We start from the raw sequence: 14510 nt of genomic DNA, 5'->3' as shown, positions 1-14510 counted from the left end.
GAGTGATGAAGGTTTCAGAGCTGTCTGGGGTCACTCCACCCCGGGGACGGGGAAGGTTCTGGAGGTAGAGTCACTCCCAGAGAACTCCAGGCCTTTCCCCATTCCAGGAGCCTGGCCAGTCTGGGGAGGAGGCGCTGTAGGGTATCTGGGACCATCTGAGGCTTATGGGTGGTGCCCTCACCCCTCCTGGGCTCTAGCCCCACACCTCCATGCGTATCCAGGCATTTCTAAGCAGAGGGCGAGAGGGGTGAGGCAGGAGGCAAAGAGTGACTATTCCCTCACCCCCAAACACACCCAAAGGGAACTGAGAGATCCTCAGGGTCTTGCCTAATGCCGTTACCCCCACCCCCACCACCAACCACCCCTCCCATCTCCTGGCCCCCAGCCTCCTTGCTCTTCACCCAAGAGCTCGGCTTCCAGCTCCTCAAACTGCTGCCGGGTGAGCCTTGGGAGGGTAGGGGGTGTGCCCGAGGCCAATGGGGCTCAGACCCCGGAGACCTGGTGGGAACCTGGAGGCACTGGCGGACCAGTGGGGGGAAGGCTCTGCCTGCTTCCTCCTCCCCACCCCTGTGGTATCCTAGCTTCCTGTTCCTGATAACAATCGACAGCTTGGCCCAGTGGGGGTGGCCCTCTTTCTAATCCCCTCCTGCCCCCTTCTTTGATCCCCAGGGCCCCACTGCCCATTAGTGGAGATCCCAGTGGGCTTAGGGGAACAGCTGGAGCAGAGGCCAGCCTCGGGTCGCTTTCCACAGGTTGACCAGGGATTGCCAGGCTCTCCTGCGCTCCCCACCCCACCCCCCCCCGACACACCACACTCTGTTCTGGGTACCACAGCCAACTACTACTCCAGCTCTGATCAGCCTCCTTTCGGGGAAACCACTCCCCAGAGTAAAGAAGGGTCCAGGACCAGCTGGCTCTGGAGGGTCTCCGAAGAGAGCCGGTTCCTGGTCCCCACTTCCAGGAGAAAAGACAGGCGCTGGGAAGCCTCCAGAGCTCCAGAGGGTTATCCCAACCCTCCTCCCCCTTAGGCCAGCAGCAGGCCAGCACCCTCCCCATCGCCCCTCCAGTGTGCCCACCCCCTGTGTCTATTGTAAATCATTCCTTTTCTGCTGTCACCGTTTGACAGCTGAATCAGTAGTGGGAGGAAGAGAGAGGACGAGGATTGCGCGTGTTGGGGCTGGGAAAGGAAGGGTGTTTGGAATGTTACAAGGGAGAAGAAGCCGCAGCGAGCATGAACCAGCTGGGCTGCTGGCCAGAAAGGGGCCTGCGGAGGCAAGGCGGGGGGTGGGGGGTGGGGGATGGGGGGTGGGCAGTGGAATCTTGGACGTGGGGGCCACTTCCTAGGCCCCAGGCATCCAGATGCCCCAGAGGCGAAGAAGACGTGGGAGTCCCCCCGTGTGAGGGCCAGAGACTGTCCACTATCTGTAAGTCTTCTCAATAGATGTTAGGATTTGGGGACGAGGCCTGGAGGGCTTGCGCGCAGGGGGAAAGCCCCCCAGACTCTTCTACAAGCAGCCTCTGCCATCTACTTCCGGGCTGGCTGGTCCATCTCAAACCGGAGGCAGCTGAGAGCTGGGGTGTGGCTCAGGTCCTGAAGCCCACCCTTCTAGTCTGGCCTGGGTCTTTGTGGAGCAAAGATTCCTGCTTCCTTTCTCCCCCACCCCACTCCAAGTCCACACCCACCTCTGCTCTGAGAAGGCGTAACCTGTGCCTGACCGTCAACTCCCAAGGCTTGAGAGGGCAAGGGCTTCCAGGACTAGGGCTTTGAGGCCAAAGCAGAGGAGTAGAAATCACTGTGTGGACAGGGCCAGCTTGAACAGGAACAATGAGGCATTCCATGTGGGACAGCTGAGCTCTGCCCAGTAAGCAGGCAGAGGCTGAATGTGACAAAGACCCACAGGACCTGGTCTATCCCCAGGGAGCAGGGCCTTAGACCCATGGCAAAAGTGCTGGCACACAGCCAGCCCACACCCAAAGGGGCACAGGCAAGAGCCACCCGACCCCTGGCGGTGGCTGCAGGCGCGGGAGGGCAGCGTGCAGCTGGGGTGTGCGTGGGTGGCAACAAGGAGGGGCAGAGGGAGGAAGCTGGCTTCCTGAAGCCTCCTCAGCCCTCAAAGACCAACCAACAGACAGACAGACAGCTGGCAAGAGGCAGCCTGGGGGACACAGCTACTTCAGTAAGTACCTGAAAGGGGGGAGGAGGGGTCCCTGTGGTCCTGGGGTGGTGTGAACCCTGGGGAGATGGGAGGGCATCTCCACGGAAGGTGTGAGTAACGTCGCATTGGGTGCTAGAGTGCCTGGCTGTCGAATGGGTGCTGACCCAGCTGATGGCCCCGAGGTGGGTGGGGGGGGGCAGGGGAGCCGCAGGGGGCTGCAAGGAGAGCAGAGGCCGATGAACCCCTTTCTGCTTTGGGACAGCCTCTGTCATCCACATGTGCACGGGGCCCACTCTGTCCCCTCACCTCTGTCCCTGCGGGCTTAGCAACTCTAACACCGCCCCCGCTCCTCAGAAGCTGTGACCTGGCTCTGGAAGATAGGGACTGTCCCCCAAGAGGAGATGGCCCCACCACCTCCATGCCCCTTCTTGTGCCCCCAGCTGTCGCCTCACCATGCTCAAGGGCTTGGTGAGGCCATTTCCTGTGACAGTTACAGAGGCGGGAGATGGGGGGATGGGCAGAGGAGGAAGGAAACACACCCCCACCACCACCCCCAGCCTACCTCCCTGGACAGAGACCCCAGAAGCCAGAATGAATTCGGAAGCTGCCAGCGGTTAGGACAGGGTCTACAAGGGTCCCCAACTGGCTCCAACGCTTCGAGAGGCCTTAAACCTTTCATTTCAGAGAAGGCCTGGACTAGAGGTGGTTTCTGTGAGCCTTCTCTCTCCCTTCTACACAGAACAAAATTGTTTGTTTCCTCCCTTGCCTTCTTTCACTTGGGTCCCAGCTTAGAGCCCCTTGTACTCTTGCTTTGAGCGGCCTCTCTTCCCCTCTCTCCTTCCTTCTGGAGGCTTTCCTGCCCTCCCCCACAGTCTCTACCCCTTGTTGGGCCCCTACTCCAATCTCAGACTCCCCACCACCCTGGGTCCCCCCCATAGAGATCCTGGCCTTCCCGCAGTGAAAATGACATTGCTGCTCGGAGAACAGAAGACACCTCAGTAAAAACAGAGGTACCAGAAAACAGGCAGCTGGCCAGGACTTGGGAGCCTTCTCCTGGCCAGTCAGACAGGCCAGAGGGCAACGGCTGAGGGCTCCTGTCTTTCAGGTGAACCTCATGGCTGAGTAAGCCTCCCCTGGGCCCAGCACCCCACCCAGCATGGTCCAGGACCGTGGGGGGGGTGCTCCAGAGCACGGCTGCCGACCTGGTCTTTGGGGGCAGCCATGACCCAGCCTCCACCCACCAAAGCACCAGCCAAGAAGCATGTGCGACTGCAGGAGAGGTGAGATCTTTCCTGGGAGTGGAGGGGGGGGGGGGGGCCTTCCCAGCTCTGAGACTGTGTCCCATTCCTTCCATCTGCCTCTCCAGCTCTGACAGCTGAGTCCAGAGGGCCCTCAGCTGTTGACTCCAATCTGGAAAAGGAAACCACATGTGTTCATTTGCATGTCCTTTGCATGTCCTTTACATGTCTGGGGCATAAAGTGTCACGTCAACCTCGTGCCTGTTTCCCAAATCCCAAGATGGGCTGAGTAGCCAGCCCCTGGAGCAGGGCTGTCTTGGGTCTGGATGTAGGTCTGACCTTTGGAGGCCAGGGAGGAATGGGCAGGGGTGGGCAGGTGGAGAGAACAGTTGGGTTCAAGGCTACCCCGATCTGACAAAAGAAGGGCATGTAGCAGGGTCTTGAACCTGGAGCCCACCAGGCCTGTGGGTCAAGGGGGAAACAAGGAGCAGCCTCCTCAGGCGTGTCCTATAACAATAATAATGGTCAGAGCAGCGATGTTCTTGGGCACTCACTAGGCATTGGTTGTCCGTGCCTGCAGGCGAGGCTCCAATGTGGCTTTGATGCTGGATGTGCGGTCCCTGGGAGCTGTAGAGCCCATTTGCTCAGTGAACACACCCCGGGAGGTCACCCTACACTTTCTGCGCACAGCTGGACACCCCCTCACCCGCTGGGCCCTGCAGCACCAGCCACCCAGCCCCAAGCAGCTGGAAGAGGAATTCCTGGTAAGAACTTGGGGTCTCCTCGGAGTCCATCCGCCCTTCTGAATCAGAGACAGCCAGCTGGCACCATACTATCTTGGGTACTGCAGGATGCCTCCTCTTTGGGACCTCAGGAAAGAGAACCCTAGGATCAGGGGAGAAAACTGCCCCATGCTCCCTCTTCTGCCCTCCACCCCATCCAGACCTACTGAAGCCGGGAGAGAAGAGCAAGGGCCCAGCTCTACTAGATAAAGGGGGGGAAGGGGGCAAAGGAGGATGGGAAGATATATCGGCTATATTCACTCATTTCCTCCCTCTGCCAGAAGATCCCCTCAAACTTTGTCAACTCTGAAGACCTGGATATTCCTGGCCACGCCTCCAAGGACCGATATAAGACCATCTTGCCAAGTAAGAAGTGCGGCGGGCTTCAAGGGAGGTGATGCTGTCCCTGGGGCTGGACAGGTTCAGGAGTCGACACACAGCCTCAGCCAGGCAAGAGCTCCCTCACATAGAGCATTTTCTTTCAGCAGAGAAACACCAATACCATCCCCGGGCTGGGCAGGGATCATAACCACAGTGCGAATACAGCAACTCATATTTGCAGATGCTTACCGTGGGCCAGGCGGTGCTGGGAGTTGCTGATGTTAACTCATTTCTCAAAACGACCCCAGGGAGTAGATTAGGAATCACAGAAAAGTTGCCTCGGGCATAACTTGCCCGAGGTCACAGCTTCTTTCTCCTCTTCCTCCACTGTGGGAAATGCCCAGCAGAGGTCTGCAGTGGCAAAAGCACCATCAGGATGGCTCCCAGAGAGAGGGCTTCGAGCAAGTCAAATGCGGGGACTCTGCAAGAGAGCAGTGAGAGAGTTTGGAGATGGGGCTGTAAGGGGTTGACCCTGCAAGCTCAAAGGGCCCAGGGATCAGCACCTCCTGCTTTGCAGAGGCAAGCAGGAGACCCTCAGAGACTCTCCCCCTCCCCCCACTCAGAGAAGCCTTGTTTGGCCCACCCACCTCCAGCAACTCCTTGTCTGGAGGCCTTAGCTCACCACTCCCGGCTCCTGCGGTGACAGCCATTTGCCCGCAGGGGTGGGTCAGCACTCATCGAATGGGGGCGGGAGGAGGGAGCGGCCCTTGTTCTTGATCTAAGTCTAACCAGCCTCTCCCCGCCGCCCATCCCCCCCCTCACCCCCCTCACTCCCCAACACCCCCCCCGCCCCCCCACTCCGGGCCAGGAGGGAAGTCTCCCTGCAATTCTCCTCCGTCCAGAACCAAGCCAGTACTGGCAGAGCTCGTCTCCTTTCCTTACAAGCTAACTTCTTCATTCCAGCTTGGATTGGATCTCCCCACTTCGAGGGAGAGGCTGGCACGCCCAGTGGCAGAATGAAACCCGACTTTTGGTCCCACGTCACCACTGCGGGATTTGGGGCTAGTTGCTCATCCAAATCTCATATTCACCATCAGAAAGAAACTCTTCCTGGGGCGCCTGGGTGGCTCAGTCCGTTGAGCGTCTGACTCTTGATTTCAGCTCAGGTCATGATCCCAGGGTCGTGGGATGGAGCCTAGTGTTGGGCTCAGCACTGAGCGTGGAACCTGCTTAAGGTTCTCTCTCTCTCTCTCTCTCTCTCTCTCTCTCCCTCTGCCCCTCTCCCTGCCTCATGCTTTCTCTCTCTGTAAAATAAATTTAGAAAGGAAAAAAACTCTTCCTCCATGACCCCTCTTTTTCCTCCCTTGCCTTATTGGTACAATTGTGCTCTATCCTCTTCCTGACTTCAAGGCTAGAATATTTCAGTAACTGCCCATTAGGGTCTCTGCGGCCCCATTCCCTTTCCTCATTCGTCCTGCACAGCACCACGCAGTAAGCCTTCCCCAGTTATTCCTTTGAACATGTCACTCTACTGCTCAGAAACATTCTGTGGCTCCTTAATGTCTGCATATAAAGTAATTTAGGGGGTCTCTGACCACCTGCGATACACGGGGTACTGTGATACGCACAGGAACTCACCTCTTCCTGACCCTGTTGGGAGTGCGCCTTAGTTGGTCCCCTTTTGACCTCTGACCTCTGCTGATTTTAACTTCCTAGATCCCCAGAGCCGTGTCTGTCTAGGCCGGGCACAGAGCCAAGAAGACGGAGACTACATCAACGCCAACTACATCCGAGTGAGTGGCCTAGCTGGGGCTGCCGTGCAGGGAATGCGGGTGGGGTCGGGGGGTGCGCTGTGTTTGAGGACATCCCCAGAGAATATCGTCCAGCTGTGGGTTCCTGCTCCAAATCACTACTGCCATGCCCCTCCTCCCCCCCCCCCAGATGGGACAGACACCGAAGAGGCCCCAAGACACCAGCTGAGAAAACAGAGCAGATGTTAGGCTGAAAAGAAGAAACCACCCAGTCTCCTTATCACATCATCCCTGCCAACCCTTTACACATGGAGGAAGTTGCCCTGTTGAACTCACTCCCTCGTAGCCCCAGGGCTCCTGGCTCTTAGGTCTGCATGGAAGGTGCTAACACAAATAGGAATGCTCCCCTGCCTCCCTTTTCTCTCTCTCTCTACCCTTAACTGCCTCCCAAAACAGCCCCTCCTTTGAGGAAATGGTTTAACATCAAACTGTAGGAACCAGGGAGGCAAGGCGGCCTGTCTACCCCAGCTTCCCACCTCTACTGGCCCGAAGTAGCTGTAAAAGTAGCGCCCTCTAGTGGCTCCAAGTGGCTAGGCCAGAGGTCAGAGGTGCCAAGAGGTTGAAAGCTGTTAGCCCGGGACTCTGCAAATCTCCTATTTGCTGGCAGAAATTTAGTGAACAGTGGTCTGTCTGGATTTCATGATCTTGAGGAGCTGAGATTCTGACCGGGAGAGAAAAGGGCTAGCAAGAATGTGCCACGTCTTGCTACTAAATATATGTAAAAGTAATAGTAAAAGTGAAACATTCACTCAACCAATGTTTAACACCGTTTTCTTATTTTGTGCTAGTAGAAAGCAATAGGGGAGGAAGGGAAGAAACATTTCCAAAGGACCTGATAGCGCTAGACTCTCAATATGATTTGTTGAATGTGGTTTGTGCTACATTCTTGCAAGATAGCTATTGTGCCCAATTTACAGATGAGAAAGCTGAGGCTTAACGGAGGCTAGGTAACCTGCTTGTGGTAGCATAGCTAGTAAGCAGCAGAACAGAGATTTGAACCCACGTGTTCCTCCCTCCAGAGCCTGTGTCCTTTCCACCACGTGCCTTCCAGTGTGTGCACGGGTATGTCCGGGTGTGTATGTTCAGTGTCTTCAGCCTGACCCCAGGACCCCCAGAGTCCAGGATTTCCCTGGGGCTCTACTCTCACTGCTTCCCACCCTTCCTTTTATGCATCCATCTCCCCAGGGCTACGACGGGCAGGAGAAGGTCTACATTGCGACCCAGGGCCCCATGCCCAACACCGTATCAGACTTCTGGGAGATGGTGTGGCAGGAAGAAGTGTCACTCATTGTCATGCTCACTCAGCTCCGAGAAGGCAAGGAGGTAGGAGGTGGAGTCACAGTCCTTAGTGAACCCAGAAAAGGCTACTTCTTACCCCACAACACATGCCCCGACTCAGGACAGCTTGGGACTAGGGCCTCTCCTGGAAGCTGACGATACCTATAGCCAGGCCCAGCCTGAACTTCCCAGAAAAGTTTCTGAGATATACACCATCGGGGCTCTCCACAGCCAGAATGGGGGGTGGGGTAAGCACTTCACCTGCAGGAAAGCCCAGCCCCTGGGTACTGACCCAGGCAGCGCGGAGCCCCTCCGATGGGGGAGGGAAATGGGGAGGGGACCCCACTTCCTTCTCTGCTGTCCTGGCCCCTGCTCCAGCTGATAGACACTTCCCCCTTCTGACTCCCAGCTCCCTCCCTCCTAGAAATGTGTCCACTACTGGCCCACAGAAGAGGAAACCTATGGACCCTTCCGGATCCGCATCCAAGGCACAAAAGAATGTCCAGAATACACTGTGCGGCAGCTCACCATACAGGTACAGGGAGGTCAGGCTGTCTCCAGCAGGCCTGACCTTTACTGGGATCCAAGGGTTTATTCATCGAAACCTTCTTGAACGCACGTCTAGAAGAAGAGCTTGAGGCAAAAAGCAAGAGAACGTGGGTACTGCCCTAGTCTAACAGGGCAGAGCCAACTAGCCAAGCAGAAACCACCAGGAAGGCCCATCTGCCCATCCGTGCTGAATGGCCCAGGAGAGGAGAGGAAGGGTCCCAGAGTCATGCTGAAGGAACCACCAGAAGTCCAGGCAGATGTATAATGACACATGTGAAGTGCTTTAAAATGCCTTCTATTATCATATAGCATTTTATACTTTTCAAAGCATTTCTTTCTCAACTCCTATCCTCCAAGCATCCTGAGAAACAAACCAATAAGATATCACGGTCTCCTTCTTCTAAGTAAATGAGGTTAAGGGACTTGCCCAAAGTCATATGCTAGTTAGAAGCACAGCCAGGACTTGAACTTGGGTCTTCCCCCGCTCCCTGGACAGCATTCCCTCCAGCATTTCAGAGGAGGGAATGGTGGAGTATGATGAGCAGGAGAAGGGCTGACCTGGCCTGCTTGGGGTCCGTGACTGTCCCAGGGGGGGATTCTAGCCCTTGACCTCCCCTGGTGCCAGAGAAGAAGGCTGCCAGTGCCCCCTACCCTGACCTTGGTTCTCATGCCTTGTTCCTATGCCAGCACCAGGAGGAGTGCCGGGTAGTGAAACATGTCCTCTTCTCTGCCTGGCCTGATCACCAGACCCCAGAATCGGCTGGGCCTCTGCTGCGCCTGGTGGCCGAGGTGGAGGAAAGCCCAGAGACAGCTGCCAACACTGGGCCCATCATAGTCCACTGCAGGTATGTGGCCCCGCCCTCCCCAGCAGCCTATGAGCAGGTGCCCCTTTCCCTGCCATTGGGTCTCTCCTTGGAAGGGGTCTAAGAAGGACAGCACCGGGCAGGCCCAAGTCTTACCTTGGATGGGAATCTCTAGGTCATTCAGCTCATTCTCTCCTTCATGCAGAACCTGGCCATCTGGGCTGGACATTCAGGTACAAGCCAGAGAGGGGACAGAACATCAGAAAGCTTCCCAGTCTTCTGGGGAGGGAAATAAACATGGTCCCCGGTGTTGAGAAATTCATTTATTTTTTAATTTTTTTTTTTAATTTAATGTTTTACTTTTGAGAGAGAGGGACAGACAGTATGAGCAGGGGAGGGGCAGAGAGAGGGAGACACAGAATCTGAAGCAGGCTCCAGGCTCTGAGCCGGCAGCACAGAGCCCGATGCGGGGCTAGAACTCACAAACCGTGAGATCATGGCCTGAGCTGAAGTCGGACGCTTAATCGACTGAGCCACGTGGGTGCTCCGAGAAACTCATTTATTCAACAACTATTGATTGAGAACGAGTTACTGTCAGGCACAGTGTTAGATGCTGAGGAGACAGCTCAGTTTCTGCCCTGCTGGGTTTATAGTCTGGTGGGAAAGACAGCAGATCAAATGATTAAGCACAGCACAGTGGGAGGTGTAGGGGAGCACAGAACCAAGTCGCCCATCCCAGACTGGCCAGAGAAGGTTTTCCAGGAGAAAGGACATCAAACTAAGCTAAAATCTGAAAGGTGAATTCATCAAGTGAAGAGTGGAAAGAGGAAGCGTTCCAGGCAGATGGAACAGCATGTGCAAAGGCTCCGAGATGAATTTTTTTTTTTTAAGAGAGAGAGAGAGCACAAGCAAGGGAGAGGAACAGAGGGAGAGGAGCTTCACACTCAGCAAGGGGCCCTACATGGGGCTCGATCCCATGCCCTTGGATCATGACCTGAGCTGAAATCAGGAGTCTGATGCTCAGCCGGCTAAGACACCCAGGCACCCCCTGAGATGAAATTTGTAAATGGACATTGCTGGGAGCAGAGTTAGAAGATGGGGCCTTGGAGGTCACGTGGGGGAAGGGAAGGAGAGTGATGAGAAAGCAGTCTGGAAGGCCAGATCACAAGGGGCCTGATAAGACTAGCTAAGTGCCATTTCAAAGGAATGCTTTGGCTACATACTAAGAATCCGATTGGGGCGGGGTGGAGTGGGGGGGGGGGTACCACGGGGGACAAGCTTACGATAAGGTAACCATTTGGGGGTACCTACCCTGAATAGAACATACTGGCACAAGTATAGACAGAGGGGGCCCATGAGCCTCTTCCCCACAGGGCGCACCTGGACATAAGTGTTGGGAGGTCGTGAGTGGCTTCTACCAGGGCTTCAGATAAGAAGCCTTCCCAAAGACGGGGAGTCCTTGAAAAGGTTTTGGAACAAAGGGCAAGACACAGCAGCGTGGAGGGGACAGCTGTGGGAGGGACCCGAGGTGGGAGAAGGGGGCTGAGTGTCAGCAGCTGTGGAGATGGTGTCCTGGTCAGACAAGCAGGGCTCAAGGGCTCAACAAGGTCAAAGGCAACGCGGACAGTTGGAAACCACTGCCTGCCGCTGAGCAGAAGAGAGCTCCTCGAAATGTCCACGGGGGCTGGAGGGTGACCTGGGATAGGTTTATGGTGAGGCTAGACGAAATGCAAACTGCTCCAGTGCCAGCTCTAACCTGTGAAGGTGTTGCTACCTTCCTCCGCCCTCATGTCCCCACCCCCAAAATAGGGGGCCCTAAGTCCCTACGGCTTTCTCTGTAGTTTGAGGCCTGGCCCCCATGTTCTCTGGTCTCCTGTGACCTCCGTGTCCCCTCCCTGGCTGTACCCAGTGCAGGGATTGGCCGGACTGGCTGCTTCATCGCCACCCGAATTGGCTGTCAACAGCTGAAGGCCCGAGGGGAAGTGGACATTCTGGGTATCGTGTGCCAACTGCGGCTGGACAGGTGGGTCTATGAACGTAAATAGGACTAACGACGTGAAGGAGTGGCATCAGTGCTTCCTGGGCACCAGGGCACTTAGAGGCTCATCACCATCAAGCACTTCCTTCCAGAAAGGAAAGGGCCCATGGCTTAAAGAGCGGTTTCCTTGCGCAACTAACACCCAGGAAAGAATCTCTATCTAAAATTTTAGCTTGGCGGCCTAGAATTAAATATGCCACTCTGCGGATATCTGAGCCTTGTATCTTTTTTGGCTTTTGGTTGTGGTTTTCCGATCCCCTGCTCAGGGAAAGGTGGAGGGATAGGGTGTGGTTGGTTCTAGACACCAGGCAAGCACAGATACTGCACAGAAGCCCTCTGCATCTGGAGACCAGGAACCGCGGTGCCGATTCTGAGTTGCATCTCACTGAGCCATCACCGTATTTCTCTGGGCCCCCGTTTCTTCATCTAGAGAGAAACGACGGCTCCTTCCCCAGGAGCCGCGTTAAGGAATGAGTTAATGCATAGGGAACATGTTTTTCAAAGATGAGAACCTACTGTACAAATACACAGAATTATTATTTTTACTTTTAAGACAGGGAGGAAGAAACCTTGAGGCTCAGGAATATTCCTGGCCTGGCCTGAGGAATCAGGGGCCTGGCGCTGCCCCAGGAGCCGATGGGTCAGAGAAGGAAAAAGTTCTCCTCCTGGGCACAGCTGGCAATGGGGCCCAGCCCTGAGTAAGGGGCGGGGGAGAGGGGCGGGGCTTCGCTCATGGGGAAGGTCTGAGGGGCAGAAAAAGGAGGAGAAAGCCCAAAGGATGAACATATGTGAAGGGGTCGACAGGTTCTTTGGGAGACTCTCCCTGCAGAACTATGGGATGCTTGACTCGCCCCTCCTGTGCTCATGGTCTCTGCATATTCACCTTGCAGGGGCGGGATGATCCAGACCACAGAGCAATACCAGTTCCTGCACCACACCCTGGCCCTGTATGCAGCCCAGCTACCGGAGGAGCCCTGCCCCTGACCGCCGGTACCTCCACCAGCCCAGGTGCCAGATCCCCCCACGCCTGGGCAGGTGGTTCTGGGGAAAGTGGGCCTTGTGATCTGAGGGATCCCCTGGGCAGGCATGGGGAAGGGGTGCTTCCTCAGCGGGCACATGCGGTCACAGGAAGTTGCATCGGCAAGAACTGGGACCAGACTCCAGGTCTTTACCACCGGCCACTCTTCTGCTTCCTCTAGTAGCCCCAAGTGGACACTTGGGGGAACCTCCCGTGTCTCTCTGAACTTCGAGCTAGGAACTGGCATTTATGAGACAGCCAAGAAAGGACCAGTGTCCCAGTCTTGTCTAAAGTGTTCTGTGAGCTTCATCTCTTCCGTCTACGACATGGGCATTAAGTGCTTTGCTGCCATAGGGAAAAGTAATCAGAGAAGCTCCCAGAAGCCGCTCCAGCTGTATCCCCTTCCTGGGCCTGGCAAGAGAGTGATCCCAAGATCATCTTCCACCTGGGCCCTGCCCAAGAACTGGCCAGATGCAGGAGCTGGGAAAAGTCTGGTCCTGACCATGGCCAAGTTCTCAACATCCCGGCAGTGACTTTCCGCTTCCTCACCCCACATCTGTGAGGGCCGGATACCCCCCAAAGAGAACAAGGACCCAGACTACCCCTGTGCCCACACCTGTGTCCTGGGATCAGGCTACAGAGGTGACCAGGCCAGGCATTTGAGACTTTTGGAAGAGGGAAAGTGTGGCGACCCCTCAGAGGCCCAGAGGGCTGCCCCGGCCTCCATAATTGCCAGCCACTCACCCCAGCTACTCCCGAGAGAGGCCCAGCATCTTCTGTCTTCCTTTCATGACCTCAGAAGGTACCCTGGGTACCAGGAGGTATAAAAGAACGAACGGTGAGGAAGAAACAAGGAGCAAGAAACAAGAAACTCCTGCGCCCTGCCCCCATCCACCCCTGCATTTGCAGAGTACAGCTGGAGAGCCTGGCTGTTTCCATGAACTATCCGGGTGAAGCACCGCATGCAGACCAGGGGCCTCAGCCTGGGACCGCAGAGTTGGGACCCTCATAGCCTCTCCCAGAAAACTAACTCCTTTCGTCATCTCGGCACCAATACAATTTCCAGGGCACCCAAGATCTATCTCAGGGCTCACATACACTCCCCAGGAAGGCATCCAGATCCTTCGTCCTTGAATCCAAAATGAGCTGCCTGTGGGGATGAAGAAAGGCACCATCTCTCCGGGCACTCAGCCCCTGGGGTCTGCCTTGACTGATGCCAGCTCTCTGTGGAACCCCCCCCCAGGAAGCTGGATCCTGGCGAGCAGCTGGGCCTCCTTATTCATGACATCGCTTCTGAAGCACGTGCAACGTTGAAACTGAGGTTAATTTTCTTAACACCTCCGCTTGGTCTCACAATGGAATTCTTCCTTCCTTACAGCCCCAGGAATGGCTCACCTGCTCCTAAACCCCCCTTTGGGAGGCACTCACAGCCTGTGCCTGTGAAGGAGGGCACAGAGCCCTCAAGTGCCTGATCCTGCCCTGAGCTCAGACCCAACCGGGAGGGAAGCAGGTGCGTGGCCATAGACCCACAGGCTCCCCACCCTATAACTGTGGCCCCAACCCCATTCTAGAACTTAGAGAGTACAAGCTCTGGAAAAGGAACCAAGTGGGAGAATAAAAACCTTTTGGATGACTGATTCATTCCTTCTTTCCATCTTTTCTCAGGCCTCTTTATAGCAAGAGAGTAAGACCCCAGAGACCCAGGAATAGGCTGCCGATCCTTATCCCAGGATATGCACTTTTCTAGCAACTTCTTGAGACACATCAAACAAAGTGACACGGTAGTCGGTTTAAGAAATGGGGCAGAGGTGCACCTTCGGAGCTGGACGGGAAACTATAAAGGGCAGAAGCTAGAAAGATGATACTCTGTGATCCCTCTGCTTCAAGACCAATGATCAAATGATCATTTGGTCATCCTGGGTAGGTTTGACATATGGTTTGACAGTTTATGCACCTTTAGCCAGAACAAGAGACTACACCTGAGTGTGTTTGAAAACCTGATTCTAAAGAGCACTCCTCCTAGGTGGGAGGTTTGCCCTGATGCCTGGAACTACTGGGGAACAGCCAGCCCCTGGGTTCAGCAGCCCTGTGGCTAGGGAGGCATCTCTGCCTGCCTTACATCTCCCACCATCAGTTCTCCTCCTGAAGAAAACTTTGACTTTTACCAAAACAGGCCAACTTTTTCATCCGCTGCAGATCTCCCGCACTGGCACCCCCACCCCCCACCCCGGCAGGATTTTATCTACGAATTATGGTGATGCTAGTGAAAATCAACCTCAGCCTCAAACAGCTGTTTCACTTTGGGCCAGAGGCTTCCTAAACACGCAGTCCAGGTAAACTGTGGTTAACAAAACAAGATGGAGTATTAAAACACCCAAAGACGGTTGTGACTCTCCGCCCGTTAGGTTTTGAGAGGATAAGACTCCGTCCCCAGAGATGTCCAGAGGCCAAGGATTCAGGCAACAAAAAGCCTCCATTTCTCTCCCTTTCATAGAGAGCTCATCTCCGCGTCCTGG

The 14510-nt window shown here is 55.5% G+C and overlaps 1 protein-coding gene across 1 annotated transcript; it reads left to right on the top strand.

Annotated features, from left to right (window-relative positions):
- Positions 1–1216: 1216 nt before the first annotated feature.
- PTPN7 (protein tyrosine phosphatase non-receptor type 7) lies at positions 1217–13631 on the top strand. The gene is given in 12 exon segments (XM_058702007.1): positions 1217–1294; positions 1296–1428; positions 3246–3325; positions 3327–3436; positions 3975–4158; positions 4458–4542; positions 6214–6290; positions 7494–7631; positions 8011–8121; positions 8823–8980; positions 10848–10961; positions 11867–13631. Coding segments are annotated over 12 exon segments (1347 nt in total). The 5' UTR covers positions 1217–1231; the 3' UTR covers positions 11961–13631.
- The last annotated feature ends 879 nt before the right edge of the window (positions 13632–14510 follow it).

The sequence above is a fragment of the Neofelis nebulosa genome, chromosome 15 (genome assembly GCF_028018385.1).
Source record: "Neofelis nebulosa isolate mNeoNeb1 chromosome 15, mNeoNeb1.pri, whole genome shotgun sequence".
Taxonomy (NCBI): domain Eukaryota; kingdom Metazoa; phylum Chordata; class Mammalia; order Carnivora; family Felidae; genus Neofelis; species Neofelis nebulosa.
This window is presented reverse-complemented; position numbering and strand designations above follow the sequence as displayed.